The sequence below is a fragment of the Myotis yumanensis genome, unplaced genomic scaffold (assembly GCF_028538775.1).
Source record: "Myotis yumanensis isolate MYYU_CA2020_CCGP unplaced genomic scaffold, mMyoYum1.0.hap1 SCAF_24, whole genome shotgun sequence".
NCBI lineage: Eukaryota > Metazoa > Chordata > Mammalia > Chiroptera > Vespertilionidae > Myotis > Myotis yumanensis.
Window position 1 is genome coordinate 5,564,832 of NW_027223775.1, and position 26,606 is coordinate 5,591,437.

Below are 26,606 nucleotides of genomic sequence, written 5' to 3' on the forward strand. Positions count from 1 at the left end.
TGGTTCAGTTGCCAAAAAGAGCAGTGACTGCCTATGTGCCTGAAGCTGGCCCATGTGGACCCTTCACCTCTGCAAGTCGACATCCAGACTGCAACCTGAGAGCCTGGCTTGCTGCCTCCGGCTCAGGAAGTGTGGACCATGGTCTGAAAACACTGGTGTATATGTGGTTTGGTTAGGTGGCAGTCACTGCTGACAGAGAGGTCTCCCCACCTGCTGGAAAATTTCTTTTATAGGGAATAAGGGGAAACGGGATTCAAATAACCCCTCTATCAAACAAATGTCCACGCTACCCTGACATAAACTCATTCAAGGGGATCTCCCACCATTAACCATGCACTGCATCACATGAGCATTTGAGAAGAAATATACTGGCTCCACAGTGATTTAGGTAAAAATAAGTTACCATCCAGCCATTGGCAGTTGACCATCTTTCTCCTATACTTACTTGCCACACACAGGTCCTCTTTGGTGAAAAGTTTTGCCTACGTTTCAACTGGACTGTTGGCTTTCTTGCGGTTGAGTTGTATAGAGTTCTTTATAAATTCTGGAGATGATTCCTTTGTCACATACGTGATTTACAAATCATTTCTCCCAGCCTGACTTGTCAACTGCAAATTGATACAGTGACAGTGTTGTTGTTTTTTTAAGTGAATAGACTCTTCAGAATCTTGCAATGTCAACCAATAAAAAGGGCCTGGAGTCAGTCAACTCTGTGGCAAAGTTCTAGAGAGAGCCCCGGAAGTCAGAGGCAGGCTCTTAGGAAACGGAATGGGCCTTCAGAGCATGCTGACACGTTGAAAGAGGTAAAAAGAAAAGTGGCCAATTACCACTAATGACCATATGCACATGACACAAATGCTCTGGGGAGAAAGTAATTTAAGAACCATCCACTGGTCTCGGGAAACACCTAGCAAGCACAGGACTACCGCACACACCTTTTACCAGGCGTTTCACGTTGTGGGAACTCACCTGACCCGCGCTGCCGGGTGGGACGGACTGAAGCTGTCCGCTCGGTGCGCAGCTTTGAAGGCATGCACAAGACTCGAGTGGCACTTTTAGAATGAGTGACCCAACACACAGGCTATGCATTTCACAGTTGGTTTCTAACCACTTGGAAACTACTATGTTAATAAATTATCACCACCATCATCATCACAGGTTTGTGCTGGGTCAGAGAGCACATTATATGAGACAGTGAATGCTAATAGCATTGGATGGACATGGATAAAACATGGCAGGCCACACCCATCGTGGATCACAAGAGAAGCTGTGAGCCAGGTGCCCCTCCCATGCACCCCGGGAACTCACTGCACTCTGCCTGATTGGCTAGGTCAGCAGCAGAAGATGCAGGAAGCCAGAGCGACCCCTGCCAAGGGGCCCTTGCATGCTGCATGGGATAGAACTCATGGTCTCTGAGGAAGAAGCTCGCCAGCAACCAGAGCCCATGTTATGTGGGACCCCACAGAGAGCCACTCTGCTCAGCATCCAAAGGAAAACTAAATACCCAATGCATCACCCCAAACACTAATTATCGCTATTCTAACAGCCATGTCTATGAGAGGGTTCTCACTACTGAACACCCATGCAGGCTGGGGTCCACTGCCCGAGGCGGTACGCAGGCCTGGCTCTGCCCCCAGGTGGTACTCATTTGCTCCTCTGGGGCTGCAGGCTGTCCACCAGGCACTTGAGCTGCTCCTCACCCAGGTGGATCTTGTCCTCCAGCTCCCGCTGCTCGATAATGAGGGCCGACTTCATCTTGACAAAGTACTCATAGTCGGCCAGGCTCTCGTCGCTCAGGTAGCTGGCCAGGATGTCGAATACCATGCGCTCCCAGCAGTCCAGGTTCTCCTTGAGCTCCTTGGTGTCCTTGTGCTGCTGAATAAGGACCGGCTGCTTCTCAAGCAGTGATTGCTGTGGAGAGAGAGACAGAATTCTGGGATACTCAAAAGGTACCAAGGCCCAGTCAGCATGGCTTAGTGGTTGAGCGTTGACCCCATGAACCAGGAGGTCACGGTTAGATTCCCAGTCAGGGCACATGCCCGGGTTGTGGGCTTGATCCCAAGTAAGAGGCATGCAGGAGGCAGCAGATCCATGATTCTCTCTCATCATGGATGTTTCTCTCCCTCCCTTCCCCTTCCTCTCTGAAATCAATAACATACACACACACACACACACACACACACATACACGCACACATGCTAGAGGCCGGGTGCACAAAATTCGTGCATGGGAGGGGGGGTTCCCTGAGCCTGGCATGCACCCTCTCCAATCCAGGACCCCTCGGGGGATGTGGACTGTCTCTCACAATCTGGGACCACTGGCTCCTAACCGCTCGCCTGCCTGCCTGCCTGATTGTCCCTAGCCCCTCTGCCTGCCTGCCTGATCTCCCCTAACCACCTCTGTGGGCCTGCCTAATCACCCCTAACTGCTCCGCTACTGGCCTTGATTTCCCCTAACTGCCTCTTACTTGCCCTGCACCCAGGACTCAGGATTCCCTCCCCCAGCTAGTTGCAGACACCCGAGAACCGAGCTTCCCTCCCTCTGGCCGGCCACAGGCACCCAGGCCATCTTTGCCTGGGCAGGCCACAGCCACAGGGGACCATGGGTGGGTGGCTTTGCCTGGGCTGCAGTCGCAGGCGCTGGCGCCTGGGACCATGGGGTGGGCGGCTTGTCCCTCTCCCGGGCCACAGGAGCCCAGGACTATGGGGCAAATGGCTTGTCCCTCTCCTGGGCCACAGCCTGGCTGATCCCCATTCCTCTCATGAGCTCATTTGTGCCTGGCTGGTCCCCATTCCTCTCTCCCAGTGTTGAGTGTCTGAGCCATTACAGCATGATGGCATGATGACCATTTGCATATTAGCTCTTTTTTATATAGGATATGTATATGTACATTTACATATACACACACACAAACAAAAAACAACCCTTGTTTCTTGAAGCTATCCATTGTCTACAATATCATAAAAGTGCAAACAGGGAACTCAGAAGGCTGATGGACCTAGAGCTTTAGCAAGAGCTAAAAACTATGCAAGGATTGTTCTGTCGAGACAATGGTGGCTCAAGCAATTTCTGACCTAATGGTCTCAAAGTAAATCTTCACTAATATTTACTGAGCTTTAAGATAGTCTGTCTGCTACCAGACTGTCTGCCTGCCTAAGGGCAAGATGTGTATTCTAAAATTGAATAAAAGCTAATAGGGCCTGCGTCACAGTGAAGCCTGTTCTCTAGAGAAGGGTGTTCTGCCTGGTCCTCTGTGATTTCCAAATTCCTATTTCTTGTCTAGTGCCTTCATTTGTGCCTTTCTCCAGATCCTGAACCCTAGCCATGCTGGTTGCGGCTTTGTCTTTTGCTTTCCTAATATATGAGCAATTTTAAAAAAAGGTGCCAAGGACTTAGTCATCCTACTTATGTTAGCATCCTTCCCATGACAACATTGTAGCAAAGGGAATACATTCTAAAGAAATTCAGGGCATGATTTTAAACCCTCATTGCAGAAGGACACGGAGCCCAGAGTGGTTGTAGACAAAGATGCAGGGAGGTAAGAGATACATGCAGTGCTGTGGGGGAGGTTCCTTCCCCCCTTACAAGGGTTCTGGTCTGGAGCACAGACCACTGACTGCCAGACATGGCTCTCACTCTTGCCCTCTGTGTCTGCAGAGCATGCAGTTGTGTTCTATACTCTCCCAGTGTAAGGATCAGAAGAAAGGAGACAAATGCATCCTGTTCCTGTCGGCTGGTGGTGCAAGGAACCCCTTCCCTCTGTGGGACTTTTGGACACAGGTTCCCTGCCACCTTGCTGCTTTGCAGGGCTACATGATGGCATCCAGAGTGAGGCTGCACTTTGCAAAAAAGCTGACACAGAGAAGAGCTCAGGGAAGGAGAGCTGACATTCAAAGTGGCTGCAAACAGCAAGCTCCTGGCTTGTGGGCAGCTTGGGGTCGGTATATCCCAGCCACCTTGCTGGGACACCATGGCCCCAGACGCTTGCAAAACAAAGGACCATGCACTTGGATGGAAAGAGGTGAAGCAAAGCCAGTGGGTTCCAAACAGAAAGGGAAGCGGATCGTAACCAATTCTACAAATTTGATTCAGACTCAAAGCAGTTGGGCTCAAAGCTGCCAAGATTGGGAGGCAGGACCCCCGCCTTCTCTGTTCATGTGTTCATTTTCTACCTGAAAACATGAAGGCACATTCTACAACTTGAAGGCCATGCTTTTTACTGCATTAGCATGTCTGAAAACCTGGGCTTCCCCATGCCTGACACAAGGTTCTCATCCACCACCAGCTATGCTGACACCTGGCCACTGAGTGGCGCCAGATGAGGGGGTGGAATGAGATGGGGAGTTGTTTCGGCCCTGCACAGCTGAGGGGATAATGGCTGGCCCGCCCACTCTGCATCTCTGCAATGGGCCTTGGGATGCTGGGCAGGGAGTGCAGCCTGATACCCGGAGGACCACACCATCACTGCATTATATCAGGAGAGCACAATAGCATCTTGCACCATGAGGCATTCACTCAACTCCCCAAGGAGAACCTCCCTGCAGGTCCTCCCCCAGCCCCCCACAGCTCCAGCCCTCCCAATTTCCAGGTCCCATGGGTCATATATACCCGATCGCCAGGAGAACTGCTGTCGTTCAAGTTGTTGAGGGCATTTTCCACACGGGCCAAGCGCCCTGACAGGGACAGCAGGAGGTTCACCAACTTGTCCAGGTCCCCGATGAACATGAGGAACTTGTCGAATTCATTGGCTTACAGACGCCCTTGACAATGGCCTCCACCTCATCCCCAAGGGCACTGTTGGCCTGTGTGTCCTCTAATTGGCTCTCCCGTGCTCCCCAAAGCACCTGCAGCTTTTGGCCAATGCTGTTGATGAGCTCCTGCTGTGGGGCACAGGGCAGCATGAAAATGGGGTCAGGGGTGGGCAACTTGGGCCACTCACTGCTACGGGGGCACTGAGAGGGCCTAGGCACATGGAAGTCACCCCACTGGGTGCAAGTTCATTTTGCATCATCAAATAATAGAGCATCCCTGGCCGGTGTTGCTTGGTGGTCAGAATATTGGCCTGTACTCCAAAAGGTCTCAGGTTGAATTCCTGGTCAAGGGCACGTAATGGGTAGCAGTTTGCTCCCCGCACCCAGTCGGGGTGCATGTGGGGGGTAACCTATCGATGTCTCCCTCTCTCACATCAATGTTTCTCTCTCTCTCTCTCCCCATTCCACTGTCTTTTTGAAAAGCAATGGGAAAAATAACCTTATGTGAGGATTAACAAACAAACAAAAAATATACAGTATTTACAAGCCCATAAGGAAGGATAATGACTCCTATTTAAATCACTGACAATTTAGAAATAAAAGAAACCTATGCTCATCCTCTTAAGTCCTATTGGGTTATGCAGGAGTGGGTCCCTTCAGGCTACATATGGTAAACCTCATTTCAACCTGAATCTTTGCAGGAATTCTCAGGGTCTATGTGAATCTTTATGTTTCCTACTTTGGAAGTTTCCAACTTCAAGGCTTACATGTACTGAGGGAATTGAGTCTCACAGCCAGTACTCAATTCCATGGTTAAAAAGTATTCTTGACCTGGCCAACGTGGCTCAGTGGTTGAGCATCGTTCTATAAACCAGGAAGTTGTGGTTTTGATTCCTGGTCAGGGCACATGCCCAGGTTGCAGTCTCCATTCCCAGTAGGGGGCATGCAGGAGGCAGCTGATCCATGATTCTCTCTCCTCATTGACTTCTCCCTCTCTGAAATCAATAAAAGTATATTTTAAAAAATATTTTTAAAAATTTACTCTGCATAGCAATGAAAACTTAAGACAAATAAAGGGATATCAATGAACTTAAAAGTCTGTTGATTTCAACTTGACCAAAATGCAAATAAGGACTAATTTTCTAATGTAAATTAGATACAACATAAAATTTACTGTCTTACCCACTGTTAAAAGGTGGCATTAAGCCCTAGGCGGTTTGGCTCAATGGATAGAGCATTGGCCTGTAGATCAAAGGGTCCCAGGTTTGATTCCAGTCAAGGTCGTGTGAGCTGACCTCATGTAGTATGTTTCTTTGTCTATGTGCTGGCTGCCACCCCACCTGTCCTGTGAGAACCCCCAAGGAAGGTGCTCTATTTGGTTCTGTCCATGGCCATACCCTCAAGTGCAGGGGGTGAAGGAAGGAGTTGATGGGGCAGCGGGGAGGGTCTTAGAGTTGATCCAACAATGCTGTTTGCTTAAGCAAGCACTTTCCAACCCATTGCTCGAGTTGGGATCATCTGCTTACAGACATGTGAACTTGATATTCTAAAGGGAAGACAATTATTTCCCCAGATTTTAATCAGGATAAAGAGACATATCAGCTGAATTTAAAATGCACCCAGCTGCTGTAGCTCAGGGGTTGAGTCTTGACCCATGAACCAAGAGGTCATGGGTTCAATTCCTGGTTAGGGCACATGGCCCGGTTTCAGGCTTGATGCCCAGTAGGCAGCTGATCAGTGTTTCTATCTCTCTATTCCTCTCCTTTCCTCTTTCTCTAAAATCAATAAAAACATTAAAAAGGAAAAGAAAGAGAATGGTGTCCATTAGCTAGTTTGACAATGGATCTCATTACAAAAGGGTGGCAAAGATCCTGGTGGAAAGGCCTCATCTTAGAACAGGACGTTTAACCACAGGGCTTAATACCGCTGCCCCAAATGCCACTACCCTGCATAGAAGCCAAGCACAAATGCCCCACACGCGGTGCAGGTCTCCTGGGGGGTGCGGACGGGTGCGCCCCCACCTGCCTCTGCGGGTACTGCCATGGGGAACCCAGGCTATCCTACCTTCTTCACAGACAGGTCGTGGTCCAGGTCACTCCCCAAGTCCTCCTTGGGCTCCTACTGTTCCTGCAGGTCCTTCATCTTAATCAGCAGCTCCGCCTTGGGGGCCGATGTGCTGTAGTATGCAGAATGTGGCCAGGGACATGGCTGAAGGCACGCTCGGCTCCTCTCTCCTGTAAAAATGCCAGAACCTCAATTAGGGCACCAACCCACGGTCACCCAGCATCCAGGGCTACAACAAATGATGGCGCCCTCGGAAAGATACTAGCCAGGGAGACAGGCAGCTAAAGGACAAGGTAGGTGACAAGGTCAGGACTTGCCAGATGGACATTCATCAAGGCTAAGGAATTGGGTTTCTAAAAGGGGGGAACTGCAATAAGTAAGGATGTTTAAAGACTCTGCCAGGGATAGTTGAGTGCAGACACATGGATTCCTCTGGCATCATCCAAGGTGTATGAGGATGACCTGGGTGCCACTGCCTAGGAGAGAGGCACCCTCACCTTGGCTAGGTGCTCAGTTAGTTACAGTGTAATCCCCATACACCAAGGGTGTGTATTCCATCCCCAGTGAGAGCACATACAAGAGTCCACCAATGAATGCATAAGTAAGCAAAACAACAAATCTCTCTCTCTCTCTCTCTCTTTCTCTCTCTCTCTCTCTCTCTTTCCTCCATCTCTAAAATGAATCAATAAATAAAAACTTATGAGGGGTGTCCTGCACCCCCTGCCATCAGCCACATTTGCCCCTTCTTACTCTGGTCCTTGTGGTGGCCTTTTTCTCTCATCTGATGCTCTGCCCTGGCACTGCAGCTTACTGTTGCTAAAGGGTGATCATGGACCCCAGCTGGTGTGGCTCAGTGATTGAGCATCAACCTATGAACCAGGAGGTCATGATTCAATTCCCAGTCAGGGCACATGCCCCGGTTATGGACTCTATCCCCAGCGTGGGATGTGCACGAGGAAGCTGATTGTGATTCTCGCTCATCATTGATGTTTCTCTCTCTCTCTCCCTCCCTCTCCTTCCTCTCTGAAATCAATAAAAATATATTTAAAAACAAACAAAAAACTGTGTGTGGATACTGCTAACTATCTCTTGGGGGAGACAGTGGTCCTGCTGACAGCTGGTGTGCTAGGAGCAAAACCACACTATCCTCACTTGGAGAAAGCCCAGCCAATGCAGGATTTTCACATCTCTGCCAGGCCTGACAGTTACCATCCCCATAAACACAGTCTAAAATGCTTTAGCCTCTTTCAAGAGGGTTATAAATAGTCAAAGAGTACTAAGCATTAGGGTAGTCCATATGAAAACCCAGCCCCTCAACAGCAATCAAGAAAATACCACCCCCTGACCTGGCCAGAAGGTGTGTTTCAATGGTTAGGTCGTCCACCCATGAACCAAAGAGTCTTGGGTATGATTCTTAGTCAAAGGCACTTACCTGGATTGCAAGTTCCATCCCTGGCCCCACTGGGATGCGTGCAAGTGGCAACCAATCAATGTGTCTCTCTCACATCAGCAATGTTTCTCTATCCCTCCCTAAAAAATCAATGGGAAAAAACCTTTCCTCAGGTGAGGAATAATTTACATACAGATTCCCCTGGTCCTGTGCAGCCCACAAGACCCCACAGACACACAGCGGGTACTCACTTGTCCTCCGCCGCCCTGGGAGAGAGGCCCTTGGGCAGTGGCTTCCGGCGCTGCTGTGCTTCCTCCAGGAGTTGCTGGTCCTTGGGGAAGATACCCTCCATCATGTCCATGGTCGTCCTGACCTTCACGCTGGGGTCCAGGATGTCCGCCAGGGTCCTGTCCTTGCACACGATCTCCCGTGCCAGCTCCTCCGACTTCAGGTCCTCGGCGGTCCTCTCCCTGGCCTTCCCATAGCTTAGCGCAGGCAGGGAGGCCTGGCCGTTGTGGGTGGCAGGGGGCTGGGCCAGGGGCTGGGGCTCAGCACCTGGGTGGCTGTACAGGCAGAAGCAAGAGTAGGACTGCTCCGACGTGCTCAGCGTCTTGATCTGGTCTCGTTCCAGCCCGCTGGGCAGCGCGGGCGGCTCGGCGGCGCGGGCCAGGCCCTGGCGGCTCTCCCTCTCGGGCTGGCTCTCCGAATGCACAATCTTGATGGGCACCATCTTCACTGTGGTGTTGTACATCACTCGCTTGATTCTGCAAACAGAAGAGCCGGCGCTGAAAGGCAAGGCACACCCGGGCGTCTGGTGCCACTCCGTGCCTGCATGCCGCCACCCAGCACTTGAAGCCACCCTTCGTCCAGCTGGCATACCAGGGAGCCGAGGGCCTGGCACCAAACGGGCGCACTGCTCCCCTGTTATCTGGACTGAGTCACTAAGCACACACTTTCCTGTAAAAAGTTTCTTGGTACAAGAAGCTGGAAGGCACCTGGAACCTCCACAGGAAAGAGACAGAAAACAGTAAAAAACAGCCTGGTCAACAGAACAGGGTTGCATCCCAGATACCTGGAAGCTGGTGCCCTCTGCCACATCTTACAGGACCACACCCAGGGGACCCTGCTAGGGATGCCAGCAGGACAAACGTGTTCCAAGTCTTCTCACGGGACCTATCGGAGACAGAGAGCCACCTACTGGCGCCCAGGAAAGAAGGAAAGATCAAGCCCAAGTTACAACCTACACTCCAAACTGACTTTTAACTTGGTGGCTTAATGCCACTTCTGTCATGTGAGCCCAACAGAGCATTGGCCCTTGGACTGAAAAGTCTCAGGTTAGATTCCGGGTCAAGGGCACATTTCTCCGTTGCAGGCTCTATCCCAAGCCCCCGGGCAGAGGTGTGTGTGGGAGGCAACCAGTTGATGTGTCTCTCTCATATCAGCTTTCCTCTCTCTAATCTCTCTGTCCTCCTATACTCTTTCTAAAAAACAATGGGGAAAATGTCCTTGGGGGATGATTAACAAAAATAATAATCCTATATAATAAAAGCCTAACTGCTAAGTTTCCAACCTTTTGACTGTTCGATCAGTTGCTATGACACACCTGACCACCAGAGGCAGACACTCCGACTGGTAGGGATCTGGCCCAGCAGATTGGGACTGGACAAGAGGGCCAGACACTCCCTGGAGCCCTTCTGCAGTCCCTCCCCGGCCCAACTGTGCACAGGTGGGGTCCCTCAGCCTGGCCTTGCCCTCTCGCAATCTGGGACCCCTTGGGGGATGTTGGAGAGCTGGTTTTGGCCTGATCCCCAGACCAGGCTTAGTGACCCCACCCAGTGCACAAATTGAACTGAGCTTCTAGTAAATAAAATAAAAGGCTGTGTAAAGAATATCATTTAGATTGGCTATATTTTCAAGGGAAGATTCTGGCATCTTATCCAAGCAACAACATACAAGAATCCCTCTTCATTCCTTTCGTTCCACACTTACCAACCATGACCATCAGTTACTACCTCTTAAATCAGCCTGTACTGTCTTGTATTTGCACAGAAACTCGGTTTCTAATAAAGAAGTATTAGGAAAACAAATAAACAAGGAAAAAAAGTCAGCCATAGGCAACATAACTTTCCACCAACATTCCTCCCTGGTCATTTCTAAGCATTGAAACTATCCAGACTTTCCATAAAGAGTTTAATAAACTTTTACTTCAAAATGAGGAGAAACCAGTGGATTAGACCCATAAAGCAGGCAGACCTCAATTCCTAATAGAAAGGGATGAAGCCAGGTACTTCGGGACTCAGGTGCTCTCAGAGGGCAGCTCCCTTCAGCTAAGTCACCTGCTGCCCACAGAGGCTCAGCCCCAAACTCACACAGGCCACCCAGCTCTAAGCACACAGCCACTGCAGAGCCAGCCAGTCAGCATGCTGTTCTGACCCTGGCACACTCCATGACTCACTCAGGAGACTCTCACACTTGATATTCAAGGTGCTAGTTCTCATCTGTCCAAAAGAACCTAGGGCAACCAAACCTAAAAACAGGCTTCAGGAAGTCACCCAGGGATGCTGCTGGGAGCAACTGAACCTCTAACTTGCCTGACAATGGCTGAGGTGTTGCTCGCCACTGTCTATACTTCATAGGCAAAAAAAAAGAGTGGAGGCCTTTTGACTTGGAATGAATGGCTACTCTGAAATCCCCATAGGTGGGCACTTGACATTCTCTGCCCTTCTTCATCCTTGCTGCCAGCTGGAGGACTGGCACACAGGATGTGCCTGGCATCTGCTCGCTGAACTCATAGACACACTGCCCATGGACACAAGAAGCTGCTCTATACCCTGGCCAGCTCCCCAGCAGGCAGTGAGTAGGTGCACACCTGTGATCCACATGTAATCAGAAGCAGGGATATGAGATGGGTGGCTAATGCTCAAGAAATGAAAACCACCAGAAGTCAGGACAAGAAAGTTATGTGAGCTGTGCCCAGAGGACAAGCAGCTTAGGAGACTCATGCTGGATGGGCTTCAATGCTGGTTGGTCTGCAGTGGACTGTGGGAACAGGGCAGGGCCGAAGCTCCTGCTAAGTTCCAGCTTCTCATTGGTCTTATATGTCATTGGGATTCCACATGCACCCATAACATGTGCCCTGGTATGAGAGACTTCCTTGGTGGCTACTTCCATGGGTAGCATGGCCACCTTCTGCCATACTATACTCCTGGACAAGGGCAGAGAGGACACTGACCAGGATTCTGGCTCTGTATGGGGGTGTTTAGGGCAAGGTCATTGGTTCAAGCATGGTCTCTTTGTCCAGAAAACTGCTGGAGGAAGCTCTTCATGTGGATGTCTAAAGACCCCTATAGCACGATTCTGTCACTGCTTGTCAAAATCCCTCTCACACGCACAGCAAAGACCCAGTGAGAAAACCTACACCCACTTCAGGTGAGAAAAAATGGCAACTGATGCCCATCTCCCAGAGCCAACTCCAGTCATGAGCACTGTGCCACAATGTGGCCTGTTTGTCCAGGCAGCCCTCAGTGCTGGGACTAGCACCTGAGAACTAATGAGAAAGGATATAGAAAGACTAGCAGTCTGAATCTGTTAACCAGTACATTCTTGGTAACCTATGATTAAGCTTCTGCCCTTTCTTAACAATCTGGTCTTGCGATGAAGGATAGTAACCTCCATCTTGTATAAAAACTGCTGTTTGAAATTTTAACACTGCTATTTTAGCTTCTGTAAATACTTGCTTGCTTAAATAATAGGAAAAATAAGACTACTCCCATTCCAGAGAGGCCATGAACATGCCCCAGACAGAGTTGTCAGTGCTGGTGCCAGGCCAGGCCTTGAGATAGTCTCATGGCCCCTTCTCTGCACACAGGCCTTCTTTCTCAGAAGGTCCGGAAGTTTCATTCCAAATTTGGATGATAAAGGACTGAAAAAGGTATAAATAAGAAGGGCTTCCTCCAGGCTGGCTGCTTAGATTTTGGATACAATATTCCTGTAAGCCCACCGGTGTTTTAAAGGACTCCAAAGTTGGCTTTTTAAGGCATCTCATGTTGGCTCGCTGATTTACAATACAACAACAAGACCTATTTTTCCTAATTACTCCCAATTTACAATGGGCCTTAAACAAAAGAATGTAACAGCTTAGCTAGAGGCACTAACCAGAACAGGCATTTAGATACAATCAAAATTCCCCATTTTAACTGATTCAGGGAGGGCTGTGAAGCCCATCACAAAAGCCTGGTAGGTATGAAACAAAAAAAAGAAAAACAAAGAAACCTAGGAATATCCTATCTAATAAGATGTAATATGCAAATTGACCATCACATCATCACAAAGATGTGGTGCCCATAGCCACAAGATGGCAGCACCCAGTCCCCTCAGCCCTGCCAGAGTCCCTCAGTCCTTTCAGCCCAAACTGATTATTATGGCAAGTGGACTGAGAAGGTTTTCAGCAAGTGAGAGAAGCAAGTGTGAGTAGCAAGCCCTGGCGGGATAAAGGGAGAGCCGGCGGGCTCAGGGCCACTGCTGCCTGCGGAGGCCCTCAGAATTCAGTTCTGAAACTGCAGGGACCCACTCTAGCATGGGCTGGGAAGGAAATACCGCTGTCACTCGCCCAGAGCCAGGCCCCTGGTTAAGGAAGCGGGTCCAAGTTGCAGCCATGGAGCCTGGCGGTGCTCTCTCACCCCAGACCATCGTGGCTGAGCTCTAGCGGGGTGTCGAGCATCTCCTGGATCAATGTCTGCCCCAGGGCCGCCTGTGGTGGAGCAGGCATGGGTTGAACATTTTAATGAAAATGTGACGCCTGTGCCCCACACCGCCATGCCTTGGTCCCCTGCAAGGAGAGTGCAGTGGGATTGGGGGCATAACCTCGGGACCCCATTAAGAGGCACTGGGGCTTAGGAGGGGCTGGGAGCAGAGGGCCCTGGTCATCAGGTTGACAGCAGGATGAACCTGAGGTGCCTCCAGTCACCATCGCCTGCCCAGCGCTGGGCCATGGGCCCTCACTCCGGAGCTCAGCCATTGGAGGCACCAGCCCTGGAATGTTTTTCCTGTTACCTGGCTGGAAGTACAGGAGGCAGGCAGTTGAATTAGAGTCATGATTGTAATTTAATTTCTCCAAACTCAGAGGTATTTTCTTTCCAAATACATCAGGGGCCAGGAAATGTTCAAAGAACTGGGGAACCATTCCTAAATCAGGAAGGGAAGTCACAGGGTGTATACTATTGCTACGAATACAGTATTTCCTAATACTTACAACATTTACAATGTAATGTATTAGATGCCTTCCTATTGCATGAAGTATGTATTCTCAGAGAGTAATATTGGTAGATATGTTATAGTTATGGCGGTATGTCATATCCTATTGATACTAATAAAAGGGAAATATGTTATTTAGACCGGGAGACCTTTCAGAAGACCTTCCGAATGTCCTTCTGGACAAAGCCATGGTGGTGGTGCCGAGGCAGAGGTGGTTAGGAGTGAACAGGCCAGGAGAGGAGGGCAGTTGGGAGTGATCAGGCTGATGGGGGGGGGGGGGGGGGAGACAGTTGGGGGTGATCAGGCCAGCAGGGGAGGACAGTTGGGAGCAAGCAGGCTAGTAGGCAGGGGGCAGTTAGTGGCAATCAGGTTGGCAAGGGGGGTGGCAGTTGGGAGCAAGAAGGCTGGCAGGCAGAGTGGTTAGGGGCGATCAAGCAGGCAGGCAGGTGAGCGGTTAAGAGCCAGTGGTCCCAGATTGCGAGATGGATGTCTGACTGCCGGTTTAGGCCCGATCCCTAAACCGGCAGTCAGACATCCCCTGAGGGGTCCCAGATTGGAGAGAGTGCAGGTTCGGCAGAGGGACCTTCCCTCCATTCCCATACACAAATTTCATGCACTGGGCCACTAGTATATATATAGTAATCTCATTGTATCACTTGTTCAGGCTTTGGATCTTTGTATCCCCTGAACCAGCCATGCTGCTTGATTAAAGGTGTCTCCTGAAACCTCTGAGTGCTTGACTGTTGCTTTTTGGCACCAATTCCATAACATAAGAGGCCACGTAGGTAGGCCTGTTTTCATATCTTACACCTGACTCACCTTACTGCCTGCTTTCCTGTTTCTCCTTCCTGTGCAGAAGTCAGTATGAGAGGCTATTTAAGTGACAGCTGCACTCTGAATGACACAGAGCACAGTACTGGCACACATAGGAAGATGTGGTTGAGGTGTCACACATGAAAACATAGGTTGACATCCGTCACACTGCTGAGTTATTTCAAGCTAAAAGAAAAATAGTTCCTCCCAGCTGGTGTGGCTCAGTGGTTGAGCATTGACCTATGAACCAGTAGGTCATGGTTCAATTCCCGGTCAGGACACATGCCTGGGTTGCGGGCACGATCCCCAGTAGGGGGTGTTCAGGAGGCAGCTGATCCATGATTCTCTCTCATCATGGATGTTTTTATATCTCTCTCCCTCTCCCTTCCTCTCTGAAATCAATAAAAATATATCTACACTAATAAAAGACAAACATGCAAATTGACCATACCTTCGCTACACCTTAAGCCACGCCCACCAGCCAATCAGAGTGACTATATGCAAATTAACCCAACCAAGATGGCGGCCGGAAGCCACGGAGCTGGAGCAAGCAGGAGGCAATGATGGAGAAAGCCAAGCTTTTAGTCTGCCGCGGCAGCTCTGAGCTCCACTCAAAGCAACAAAGTTTCAATTATAGAAGGTAAATAAACCCCAGATACCTGCTTTTGAGCTGGAGTGAGCAGGAGTGGGTTGCCCCTGGCGATGCAGGAAGCCAAGCTCCTCTCAAGGCTACAAAGTTTCAATTATAGAAGGTAAATAAATCCCAGAATAAAAAAGAAAAAAAGGAGAGGCTGGGAGCTTCTGTCGCCGGGGTTGCTTGGCCAGACTGAAAACGGCCCTCAGCCCCTCACCCAGACTGGCCAGGCACCCCAGTGGGGAGCCCCCACCCTAAAAGGGGTGTGGCCAGCCTGTAAACAGCCATCAGCCCCTCACTCAGGTGAATAAATCCCAGAATAAAAAAGAAATGCTGTTCTAAGCCTGGGACACTCCATGACTCACTCAGGAGACTCTCACACTTGCTGTTCAAGGTGACAGTTCTCATCTGTCCAAAAAACCTAGGACAACCAAACCGGGTTTGCCAGGTTGGCCAGGCACCCCAGCAGGACCCCCACCCTAATCCAGGACACCCTTCAGGGGAAACCAGCTGGCCCCCACCCATGCACCAGGCCTCTATTCTATATAATAAAAGGGTAATATGCAAACTGACCCTAACAGCAGAACAACTGAGAATGACTGGTCACTATGACACACACTGACCACCAGGGGTCAGACGCTCAATGCAGGAGCTGCCCCCTGGTGGTAAGTGCACTCTCACATGGGGAGCTCTGCTCAGCCACAAGCCAGGCTGATGACTGTCAGTACAGCGGTGGTAGTGGGAGCCTCTCCCACCTCCTCAGCAGTGCTAAGGATGTCTGACTGCAGCTTAGGCCTGCTCCCCGCTGGCAAGTGGACATCCCCCAAGGGCTCCCGGGCTGCCAGAGGGATGTCTGACTGCCAGCTTGGGCCTGATCCCCCAGGGGACCAGGGGAGCAGGTGGACATCCTCTGAGGGGTCCCAGACTGCAAGAGGGCATAGGCCAGGCTGAGGAACCCTCCCGAGTGCACAAGTTTTTATGCAGCAGACCTCTAGTTTAAAAAAGAAAAAGAAAAGTAGCTCCAAACCACAAGAGCAGGGAGCCGGTGGGAACTTTCTGGAGGATGGAAACGGCCTGCCCCTTTGCTGACCGCTGTGGTATCTTCTCGCCTCGTGGTGCAGCAAGGAACACACTTCACTTAGCCTTCTACTGACCTTTACACAGCCACATGTGGTGGTGACCCCACATGTGGTGGTGCCCCCTGTGGTGGTGACTGTCCTGTAGGACATTTAGCAACATCCCTGGCCCTACCCTTAGATGGCAAGAGCACCCCTCTCACCAGCTGTAGCACCTGACATGTCTTCAGACATCGCCAAATCTCCCTGGCCCAAGCGCAGTCCCCTGGCTGAGGAGGAGATGGAAACTCTCTCCTTTCTGTTCTCAGTCCCTCAAAGGCACATACACAGGAAGGGCCGAAGGCTTGGGTCAGGGCTCTTGACCAGCAAGTCCCTGTCTGCCCACAATTGCCAGTGCCTCCACCTGCATGCCTGAAATTCTGACAACAGCAGGGAATGGAACCAGGTTTTCTTCTGCTTTCACACAAAGCATATGCCCACTTACCTTACACATAAAAAGATCTACTCAGCCCTGGCCAGTGTTGCTCAGTGGTTAGAGCACTGAGTCTTGCATCAAGGGTTTTTGTTTCAATTCCCAGTCAATGGCATGTACTTGGGTTGCAGGTTCGATCCTTCACGCTGGTCAGGATACATGCTGGAGGCAACCAATCCATGTGTCTTTTTCACATTGATGTTTCTTTTCTTTCTCTCCCGCTCCCGTCCTCCCACTCTCTTTAAATATTAATGGGAAAAATGTCTTGGGGTGAGGATTAACAAAAAAAAAAAAAAAGTTCTAGACAAAAAGAAGTATGGACATAGTGCATATTATGAAACCCACCAATCCAAAGGCCTTATGTCAGGATTACACTGGGTTATCATTACAATCAGAAAGTGTTTAGAAATAAACACAGCCCTTGTCCATAGGTAATGCACATATAAGGGTTTGGAACTTGGATAAAGGTGACTACGGGTGGTCTAGCTCCCCAATAAATTAGAAATCCAGGGACCATGGAACTCTGGTTCCCTCTATGCTATTCCCAGACCAAGGGAAAGTCCAAAGTCAGGAGTGGAACAGGGCACCAGTGAACGGAGTTAAGTACAATTAGGTAATTGGGGTGAGGGGTGGAAGAAGGAGGAATGTTGGAGCTATAGCTGAAACAAAGAATGTGTTTTGCAGGAAACAGGATGTTTTTTCTTGGAAGTGAAAGAGAACAAATAATGTTGCAAAAAGGCCAGCAACTAATCACCGAGGTTACAGATAAGACAAAGAGCAGGCTTGGGGTGGAAGGAGAGGGGACGCGGAGGAGGCGCAAACTGGTGGACAACCAAGCGGGGAGCCTGTGTTTCTTTGCAATAAACTCCTGCCTTGTTTGAACGCCTCTTGTCCGCGGCGTCATTCTTTGATTCCATGAGACAAGATCCCGGGAAGAATTCCTGCTCACCAGTTCCGGTTTCACCAGAGAGCACACTGTGCAGGGCGGCTGAGCCCGGCGCAGGAGGGCGAGAAAAACCTCACACGAAGAAGGGAGCCCATGAAAGGGGAAGAATGCAGAGGCCACCTTCTCAGGACCCTACCTTGTTGAGCTGTCGTCCTGGATGAGCAGGGGGGGCTTGTCAGTCAGCTTCTGGGGGGCGAACTGAGGAGAAGGGGAGCGCGATGTCTTCATGGCAGATGTCTGCAAGGGCCGGAACTTGGAAGGCAGCAGTGCTTCTCGCTTCGGACAGGCTGGGTGCTCATCTACATGCTGGGTGCTCATCTACATGCTGCCGGTCCTGCTCCCCGGGAGCCTTGGGGCCAGCTGCGGGCTGGGCACCGCTCGGCTTTTCCCCCAAGACACAGGGGCTGCGTGCGTGAGATGGCGGCGGGGGAAGGGGCCTGCTGGGCACAGCCAGGTGATTGCCCGCAGGGGTGCCCGCGGTGGTGGCACTGGCTGGTCCCCTGAAAGGCCTGGGCTCCCACTTGGGCAGTTGCGGCCTCTGCGGGGCAGGTCTCTTGGCGAGCAGCGCAGCACTCACAGGCCGAGGGTCTCTGCGCCTGTGACCCTGCGCCTGGCGGCGGCAGTGGGGCAACAAGTGGGTGGTCCTCGGAGTAGCTGTAATCACGGGGTGTGGTGGGGTCCCCGCCCTGACATGCCCCTCCTGAGGCACCTCTGGGGCTTCCTGGGCACAGCATAGCTCAGACACCTGGGCCGGGTGCCGCAGGCCCCAATGTGCTCCTGGACCATCTTCCGGACACTGGGCATCTGCTTGTCTAGAGGAAGAAGGAGTAACAATGAGCAACTGATTTCAATGAACATCTTCTTCCCCAAGGGGACTAGACCCAGATCTTGCTAATCTCCTCCAATCGCTGTAAGGAATTAAACCCACAGGCATTTTCCCACGCCCGTGCCCATCACAATTCCTAAGGCCAGGTCTTGAGTCCAAACACACACTAGGCACTGTTAGGCCACATGTGGGCACATCTCACAATAGGTTGTGAGATGCAGATTCACATACATGTCCACACAAGCTGTATTTGGGAGCAAAAATCAAAATTTACACAAACATTTGAGAAAACAATGAAAATTCTCATACACTGCTTTATTTGGAAAGATTTATTTCATGTTGCAACTGTATTTTTATGTGGCTTATTTCATCCAGGAAATCACCACATACAAAGAAAGAGAACTTTCTAAGATGGGCTGCAAGTTTATTTATTAATGAAGCCTTTAAAATCAATAGAGTATTGGGAAAAAATGAAAAGAATGCCCTAGCCAGTTTGGCTCAGTAGATAGAGCATTAGCTTGCGGACTGAAGGGTCCTGGATTTGATTCTGGTCAAGGGCACCTACCTTGGTTGTAGGCTCTTCTGCCCTGGTTGGGGGTCATGCAGGAGGCAACCAATCAATGGGTTTCTTTCCCATTGATGTTTCCCTGTCTTTCTTTCTCTCTTCCACTCTCTCTAAAAATCAGTGGAAAAATATCCTCAGGTGAGGATTAATAACAACAAAAACAAGAAAAGAATGACTTGCTTTTGGAAGCTGCAACAATTAATCTGATGTTTTCAAATTCTCAGCCATTTCTATATCCATAATCCATTTCTGTCTTCCCATGAATATATACATGTATTCCTGTTCATAGACATACACACATAAACATGCCTGAAAAACATGCATACATGCTTCACACATGTTCATTTGTGCTATAGGCAAAGCTCATGACATAACTATTACATCTGCAACAAACCAGCCGGCCACACCTTTGCCAACACACTGCCTCTTGCGACCCAACATAGCAATAAAATGAGCTTGGGGCTGACTCTCCCAGGAGGGCAAGAGCTTTCCATTGAACAGACCAGCTCTGCGCTGTTAAAGGAGACCCTGACCAGAGCAGCAAACCGGGAACCAGCGACTCCAGCGCCCATCAGACCTGCAACCTATTAACCAGCAAGCCTCATAGGACACGTTTCCCTGTCAACCAGCGCCCCTTGTGGCTGAGGGATGAACTGCACCCCAGGACATGCTACTGAGCCTGGGGATTACATATGTTCCAACCCTGTCTTGGGTACTAAGTGGCAAGTGTCCTGTCCATGTCCCTCTTGCTATGTCCTCAGGAGAAAGGTCCCTCCAGGTTCAGTGGATGCTTCAGAGCAGAACCCACATAGCACACCTAATTCCTTGCCTCCGCCAGCCAGGGCTGCAGTCCCCACCCTGCACTATGGCAAGTCCAAGGTCAGGACCCTGCTCCCAGCCAGAAACGAATTCCTCGCATCTGGCAGAGGACAGGACCCCACTGGGACCTGAGAGAGTACAGGTACGTCCTCTGCTCCCAGGAGGCTGCGGGCACCGCCTCCGCTTAGAAACAAGCTGAGAAAAGAGCCGAGTGTAAGAGTTTAGACAGTATTAACCAGGTGTAGGAAGTCAGGTTTTTAAAAGAAATGGGTATTAGGTACACACCAAGACATCAAAACAACCTGAACATGGCAATGAGTGTTTGAGAAAACAACGCACAGCCAAGCAGCTGTGTGGACAAAATTCAAAATGGCAGTGGTACTGTCCACGTGACAACACCATCTGAGGGGCGGCTCTGGCTCTGATGGCCAGCAAGGAGGGAAGACCCTGTGAGTCCCATGTCCCCCTTCACTTATGGCTTTGTGCCTGTTCAGACAGTGGGGGTGCTGGTTGACAGGGAAACGTGTCCTAACTCATGATGAATCGCAAATGCCTGCCCAGCCTTTCATGTCAAAGCGGAGAGGGAACTGGGAGGTTTTCTCCTCCTTCTAAAACTCTCCCACTCTAGCAGCCACTGACCCCCTTGAAGTGCCGGCCCCTGCTATTTCATAAGTACCCAGTACCTCCAAGAAATGGGAGAATGAAAGGTGCTGCCAGGTACTGCTCAGGTCTCAATGCCTTGGCTATCTAGGTCCACTACCTAGCGCTTATTCAAAAGGAGCTCTATCTGCAGAGCACCTTGGACAGGACATGCTGCTAGAGCCACCTGGATGGGAGATCTGAGAATAGACAAGTAATCTTTCCTATCAAAGAACAATTTAGACAGACACCATGTTGGCCGCATGACTTGCAGCCCCCTGGGGGCCAGCATCTTGAACTCAAAGGTCAACCCTTCCCCTTGAATTAGCCAATTGTGAAAGACTGTGCTCCTGAACTCCAATCAAGAGTGAGGACAGGTCACCAGCGTCAGGATGAAAAAGCCATGTGGACCACCTGCTCAGTGTGCGGGTGCTCCCAGACCATGTGTGCACAGCCTTCTGCAGGAGGAAAGATATTCTCCTTGCTGCCTGGCTCCCAAGTGCTTTGTGCTCTGCCAGGATCCCTGATTTGGGAGCTCGCCTTATTTCTTATAGGTCCCAAATAAATTTCAAACAAGTGGCAATATACTAGAAATCTAAAAGCAAGGGAAGGCCTACATTCCTTGGTCACAGACTGCTATTTCCCTGTGATTACCCCTATGACACCCCTATCTTACCCATCATAAAAAAGGACGGAACATATAGATGAGTCCAAGATCTATGAGCCATCAACAAGGCTGTAATTCCTATACATCCTATTGTACCAAATCCATATGGAATTTTAGGGGAAATTCCCTCTCAAACTCATGGTTTTCAGTATTAGACTTGAAAGATGCCTTCTTGTATATCACATTGGACTCAAACTGTCCATTTTTTGTTTACCTTTGAATGGGTAGACTCCCAGGGACACCTCCTGACAGTCCCTCAAACTGCCTGCCTCTCACAAAGGCAGAGCAGCCACTTTCTCAGCTCACTCCCCTCCATAAAGCAGCTGCCTGTAAACACTTTCTTTGCTTCAAAACTATAAACACTGGTTTTCAGAACTGCAAGCACTATCCTGCCAAACAGTTCTGAACTACCAGGAGCAGAGCTCATTATCACCCAAACCTTAGCATGTTATCTCTAAGGAAAGTTATAAATAGGGAGACTGTTAATTTGTTCAGGGCCCAACACTTTACTACACATTTTGTCCAACAGACAGCGTCAGGCATTAGGAAAAACTTACCAAAAACCCTTGGGACCCCAGGCCCCACTGAACAACTGGTAGAAATAACTTTCAGTGTTTTTAACAACTGAGATGGGCCAGAGAAAGAGCAAGAAAGCCATCCTATAGAAACAAATGGCTCAGCTTTAAGCCATGAGTCACCTCCAAGGCACCCAATTCCTGGAATACAAGGACATAAAAGGGCCAATGTAATTTCTACAGCCAAGAGGGACACTGGAAAAGGGAGTGCCCTGGGATGGGACTTCCTCGAGGGCTGTGCCCCCTCTGTCAAAGGTTTCGCCACTGAAAGAGGGACTGTCCCTGGGTCTGGAAGGCCTGTGGACCAGAACCTACCCACACAATGGCCTTGAACTAATAGGATTCAATGCTCCAGTCGGCCCCCACTGAGGGTACCATCTATGAAAGATGGAGCCAAGGGTGTTCCACTGCAAGGGGCCTGTTTGTTGTCACTCACCGAGGATTCTTTCTCTCAAAACCTGTTTGATTACTGGGGGGAAATGGGCATCCTTAACCTTACTATTTCACTCTGCCCTCAGCTGCAGCCTTGGGATCTCACTCTAAGTCATGTCTTCTCATAGATCCAAGGTGCCCAGTCCCTTATTAGAGAGAACACTTGGCCTAGTCTAAATAGGGTGGTACTCCTCTCCTGGTAAAAGAAAGGGACTTTTAAACTAAAGCCTCTCTCATCAATCCCAAAAGTCTTGGGTAGGGAAGTTTAAAGGGGGGAATAGATGAGTGGGTGGGATATGTTACAGAATTCCAGAGCAGGAGGAATAGGGAAACTGAGATAGGAAAGTTAAAATAAGGCCAAACAGTGTAGGCAATTTGCAGCCAGTTTGTAGCTAACAAACCATTATCTTCCCCAGCCAAGAACACCAGAGCAAATGGTTAAAAACCCTTCCTAATGAGAGAACGCAGAAAGGGAGGAGAGAAAGGGAGAGAGAGAAAAAGGGCAGTTTATTTCCTAAGCAGAGAAGCCAGCAGTCTCAATGCTTGGCAAGATAAGTTGCCAGGTGCTTTTCATGAATTCTGGGAAGGAAGGTCACAGCAAAGTGAAAAAAGGGACCTTGAGAATTTATCTGTACCAAATATTCAACAAGGAATTCTGAAGCCTATAATCAGGTGAATCTGTAATGCCTCAGACCCCTACCCAACTACTCTTCAGACTAGCTGAGAGCCCATCTGTGCTTCATGAGCCAGATGTATAGTTTGCTTAACTTGTTTTGCTTTCTTCAATAAAAGTGCATGCTTTAATTGCTAAGATTGACTTCAAGGTCTCTCATGTAAATTTCACTTATATGAGAAGACAAGGATGGAGGTTGGGGATAGCCTCTCCCACTGAGTCAGGGAGGCTGTCCTATCCAGTAACACCTCTCATGTATCCATGAGGTATCTCTAACAGAGACAGATAAGTCATTCATGCTTAAGAGGGGTGGGGTAGATTAAAAGAGAGGTTCTGCTCACAGAAGGTCCAAGACCAAACAGGCATGGTTTTCTTGAGGACAAGGAGGCAATAACAGGAAACACGCAGAGATGGAGATTGGAAGCTAGAGAGCCCTCAAGTATGCAGCTCCACGGCTTCAGAACACATTCTGGAATTTAGTCCTGGCCTCTATTTCTTTGGTTGGAGATCTCATCCTTAGACCCAAGCTGTGACACTGGGAGTATTTTTTGGACAAAAATCAAACAAATCCTTCTGCCAGTCAAAGCTCCAGACCCATTTCTGTCCCAAGGTTAGTTTTTCAGAACAGAATCATAGAGGCAGTGATGAACTGAAGATATTTTCCGGTCATCTGTTAGCAGTTTCCTTCTGGGTTCTTTCTCAGTTGCTTTCCTGAAACTGTAGTTATGCCCAAAGTGCAGTGCAGAGCCTGATACAATGTGATAATTTTTTAGAACAGGTGAACAGACTGAATGAAGATTTCGGGGGCGGCGGGGGGGGGGGGGGGGGGGGGGCGCAGGGGGTGGAGGAGTGGTGACGGGGGAGGAAAGGGGCTGGCCAATGATGTTGCTCAGTCCCCTCCATAGATGGTAGTGTAGTGTGTCCTGCAAGTGTGACGAAGTGACCTGTCAGGACAGGATCTGTCCTGGGAAGCCACCGGACCAAGGAATATCTTCAGGTATGTTGCAGGTGACCCCCAAGTCCTAGGGGATTGGTGCCATTCCTCAGATGGGCGCCTGAATCCCTTGGCCTGCTGCACACTCCCTCAGGCCAGCACCCTCTGCACTGGCCAACCAACACCTGAGCAGAAAACACTTGAGGCAGACAAACCTCCGACAGAGATACAACAAAGGCAATGTTCCCTCTACCCTCGCACCCTACTGCTCCTCCTGTTTCAGAAACTATTAAGCAACTTTCAGAGTTGTATGGAGAGGTGAAGAGTTACACTTAAAAAATATCCTAACCCAAACAGAAAAATGTAACAAATATCAGCTGCTTTTCCACTCTCCCATGCACAGGAGGTTACCTTTTCCAAATTTATATCCAGTATTTGTAAAAAGAAATACAATGTTGCAGATACACAGGTATTTATTAATAGGTTTGCTTCCCCATTTGCCTCTTTCCCACCCAGAATATCCCCTTCCCTGATGGGGGCAGCATTTATAATTTTATATTTAAGCATTTTTTAGTGTTAATCCTCACCTGAGGATATTTTTTCCATTGCTTTTTTTGGAGACAATGGAAGGGGGGGAAAGAGGGAGGAAGAAATATCAAAGTAAGAGAACAACATAACCTGGTTGCCTCCTGCACTGGCTGGGACCCAGGTTGGGGATCAAATCCACAACCCAAGTATGTGCCCTTGATCGGGAATCGAACCCATGACCCTTCACTACGTGGGCTGATGCTCTAAACACTTAGCAACACTAGCCAGGGCAGTATTAAAGCTTTTTACGCAAGAACATTTCTATCAAATGTACTCCATCAGAAGCCAGGCCTGGATAGAGGTAGGGACAGTGAGAAAATCTATTCCAGGTAATCTGAATGGCAAGCCAGATTCGTTATCTCCTGCATATTTACCTACCTGGATATGAATATTAAAAGCTACTCCTGCCCTGACTGGATGGCTCAGTTGGTTGGAGCATTGTCCCATATACGAAAAGGTTGAGAGCTTTATTCCCAGTGAGGGAACATACCTACGTTGTGGGTTTAATCCCCGATTAGAGTGCATATGGCAAGCAACTAATAGATGTTTCTTTCTCTCTCTAAAATCAATCAATCAAACAAACAACCAAATATATCCTTGAGTGGGATTCAAAGAAAAATAAGAAAAAAAATTACTCCTGAATTTTTATTTGGCTTGACATGTCCCTTGGAAACTGGATGATCATCACCTAAAAAAAATGGTGAGATTAAGCACCCCTTGGTACCAGGCCCAGAGGGACCGATCTTACTCCTACACCCAGAAAGGCTTCTTGAACTCTGGGCCCAAGGGATTTGGCCCTAGGGCTATAGCTGACCCTCTTGGCCTAGAAGGCAAGGCAGAGGTTAATTCTGTGAATATACAAACAAGTAATTGCACATTTTGACAGGAGTCTAAAGGCTCTGAAGAGAATGCTAAGGAATAAGAAAAGACTTTATACACATGAAGGGCAGGAAGGATAAGTATCTAATTAGTGTTTTAAAAGCTATGATTTTGTAACTTTCCTCTTTTTAGCCACCAGTGGATGCAATGGTCTCTCTGACTGTCCACGTGTGAAGCAGAGTGAACTCCACAAACTGTCATTTAAAATCCTTACAGTTAGAAGGAACAGTTACTTCTGAGTCACTGTGACAAGTATGAATTTTTTATGACAGACATTTCATTGACCTCAGTCATGGTTTTAGGGGCATCCAAGTTTTGCAGTTTTTATTATGTCTGATCTGTTGTTAATAAAAGCTGAGGCATGGGTCACAGCGATATATAAATTTGGCTTCTCCTTCATTCTTGTCCCCGACATCTACAGCTCCTCTTCTCAGCCACTTCAGCTTTGTAAAAATGTGTGTTTGAGTTCCTAGGCATGTAGTTATGGATCTAGCAGGTATTCACATGACCCAAGATTTTCACCTTGATTCCTCCTCATGCCCCACCACACGGTATCATTTACCATAAAGACCAGATGTGAGGTGGGCTGTCTGATGAGTTTGTTTATGGGGGTGTGGGAGAGGAAAGGTTTCTCCTCTGTCAAAAGGTCCAGGAAAAGAAAAGATCCAAGATGTTTAAGAACAGGAATAGTGTCCATGTGATGGATTCTGGAATGTGAATCAAATCTGAGATATGGGAACTACAAGGCATGGATGGAAAGGAAGGCCTTTAGCCAGAATGTATGGTGCAGAATAGGGGTCACTGAGGGCACAGGTCATTAAATGAAAATAGAACAGGTGAGTTAAGTGCAGTTTGGGGACAGGAAGGGAGGGGAGAGAAGAGGAAGGGAAGAAGGCTAGCAAGCTGATTCCCTTGGGACTTCTGATGTGCCAACATCACAGTCACATATATACATTATGTACTAGAATCAATATTTGTGAATCCCTCAAATTCATATGTTAAATTTTACCTGCCCCCATCTCCTAATGTGATGGTATCAGGAGTGAGGTCTTTGGGAGATGGTTGGGTCACAAGGGTGGAGCCCTCGTGAATGGGATTAGGGCTCTTATAAAAGAGACCCCATAGCCCTGGCCAGTTTTTCTCAGTGGTTAGAGTACTGGCCCATGAACAGAAGGGTCTCTGGTTTAATTCCTCATCAAGAACATATACCTGGGTTGCAGGCTCAATCCCTGGCCCCAGTTGGGGCACATGAGGAAGGCAGCCAATCGATGTGTCTTTCTCAAATCGATGTTTCTCTCTCCCCCTCCTCCCTCCCTTCCATTCTCTCTAAAAATCAATGGAAAAAATATCCTCCAGTAAGGATTTAAAAAAAATAGATCCCACAGAGTTTGCTCCCTCTCTCTCTGTTCCCCATCATGTGAGGACATGGCAACAAATTGGCCCTCTGCTATCCAGGAAACGGGTCCTTGACCTTGGACTTCCAAACTCCACAAGTGAGAGATACATGTCTGTTGTTGAAGCGCCTAACCTATGCCATTAGCTATACAGTGTTTTCCCTAGTAACAGGATAAGCACCTTCGAGGGAGCTTATCTGTGCCTGGTGTGACTTT

General features: G+C 49.1%; 1 protein-coding gene across 1 annotated transcript; it reads right to left on the minus strand.

The window, feature by feature from the left end:
* Positions 1-1,644: 1,644 nt before the first annotated feature.
* SHROOM2 (shroom family member 2) lies at positions 1,645-17,643 on the minus strand. The gene is given in 7 exon segments (XM_070402708.1): positions 1,645-1,911; positions 4,609-4,745; positions 4,748-4,880; positions 6,816-6,942; positions 6,944-6,985; positions 8,457-8,969; positions 17,536-17,643. Coding segments are annotated over 7 exon segments (1,311 nt in total). The 5' UTR covers positions 17,628-17,643.
* Positions 17,644-26,606: the final 8,963 nt, after the last annotated feature.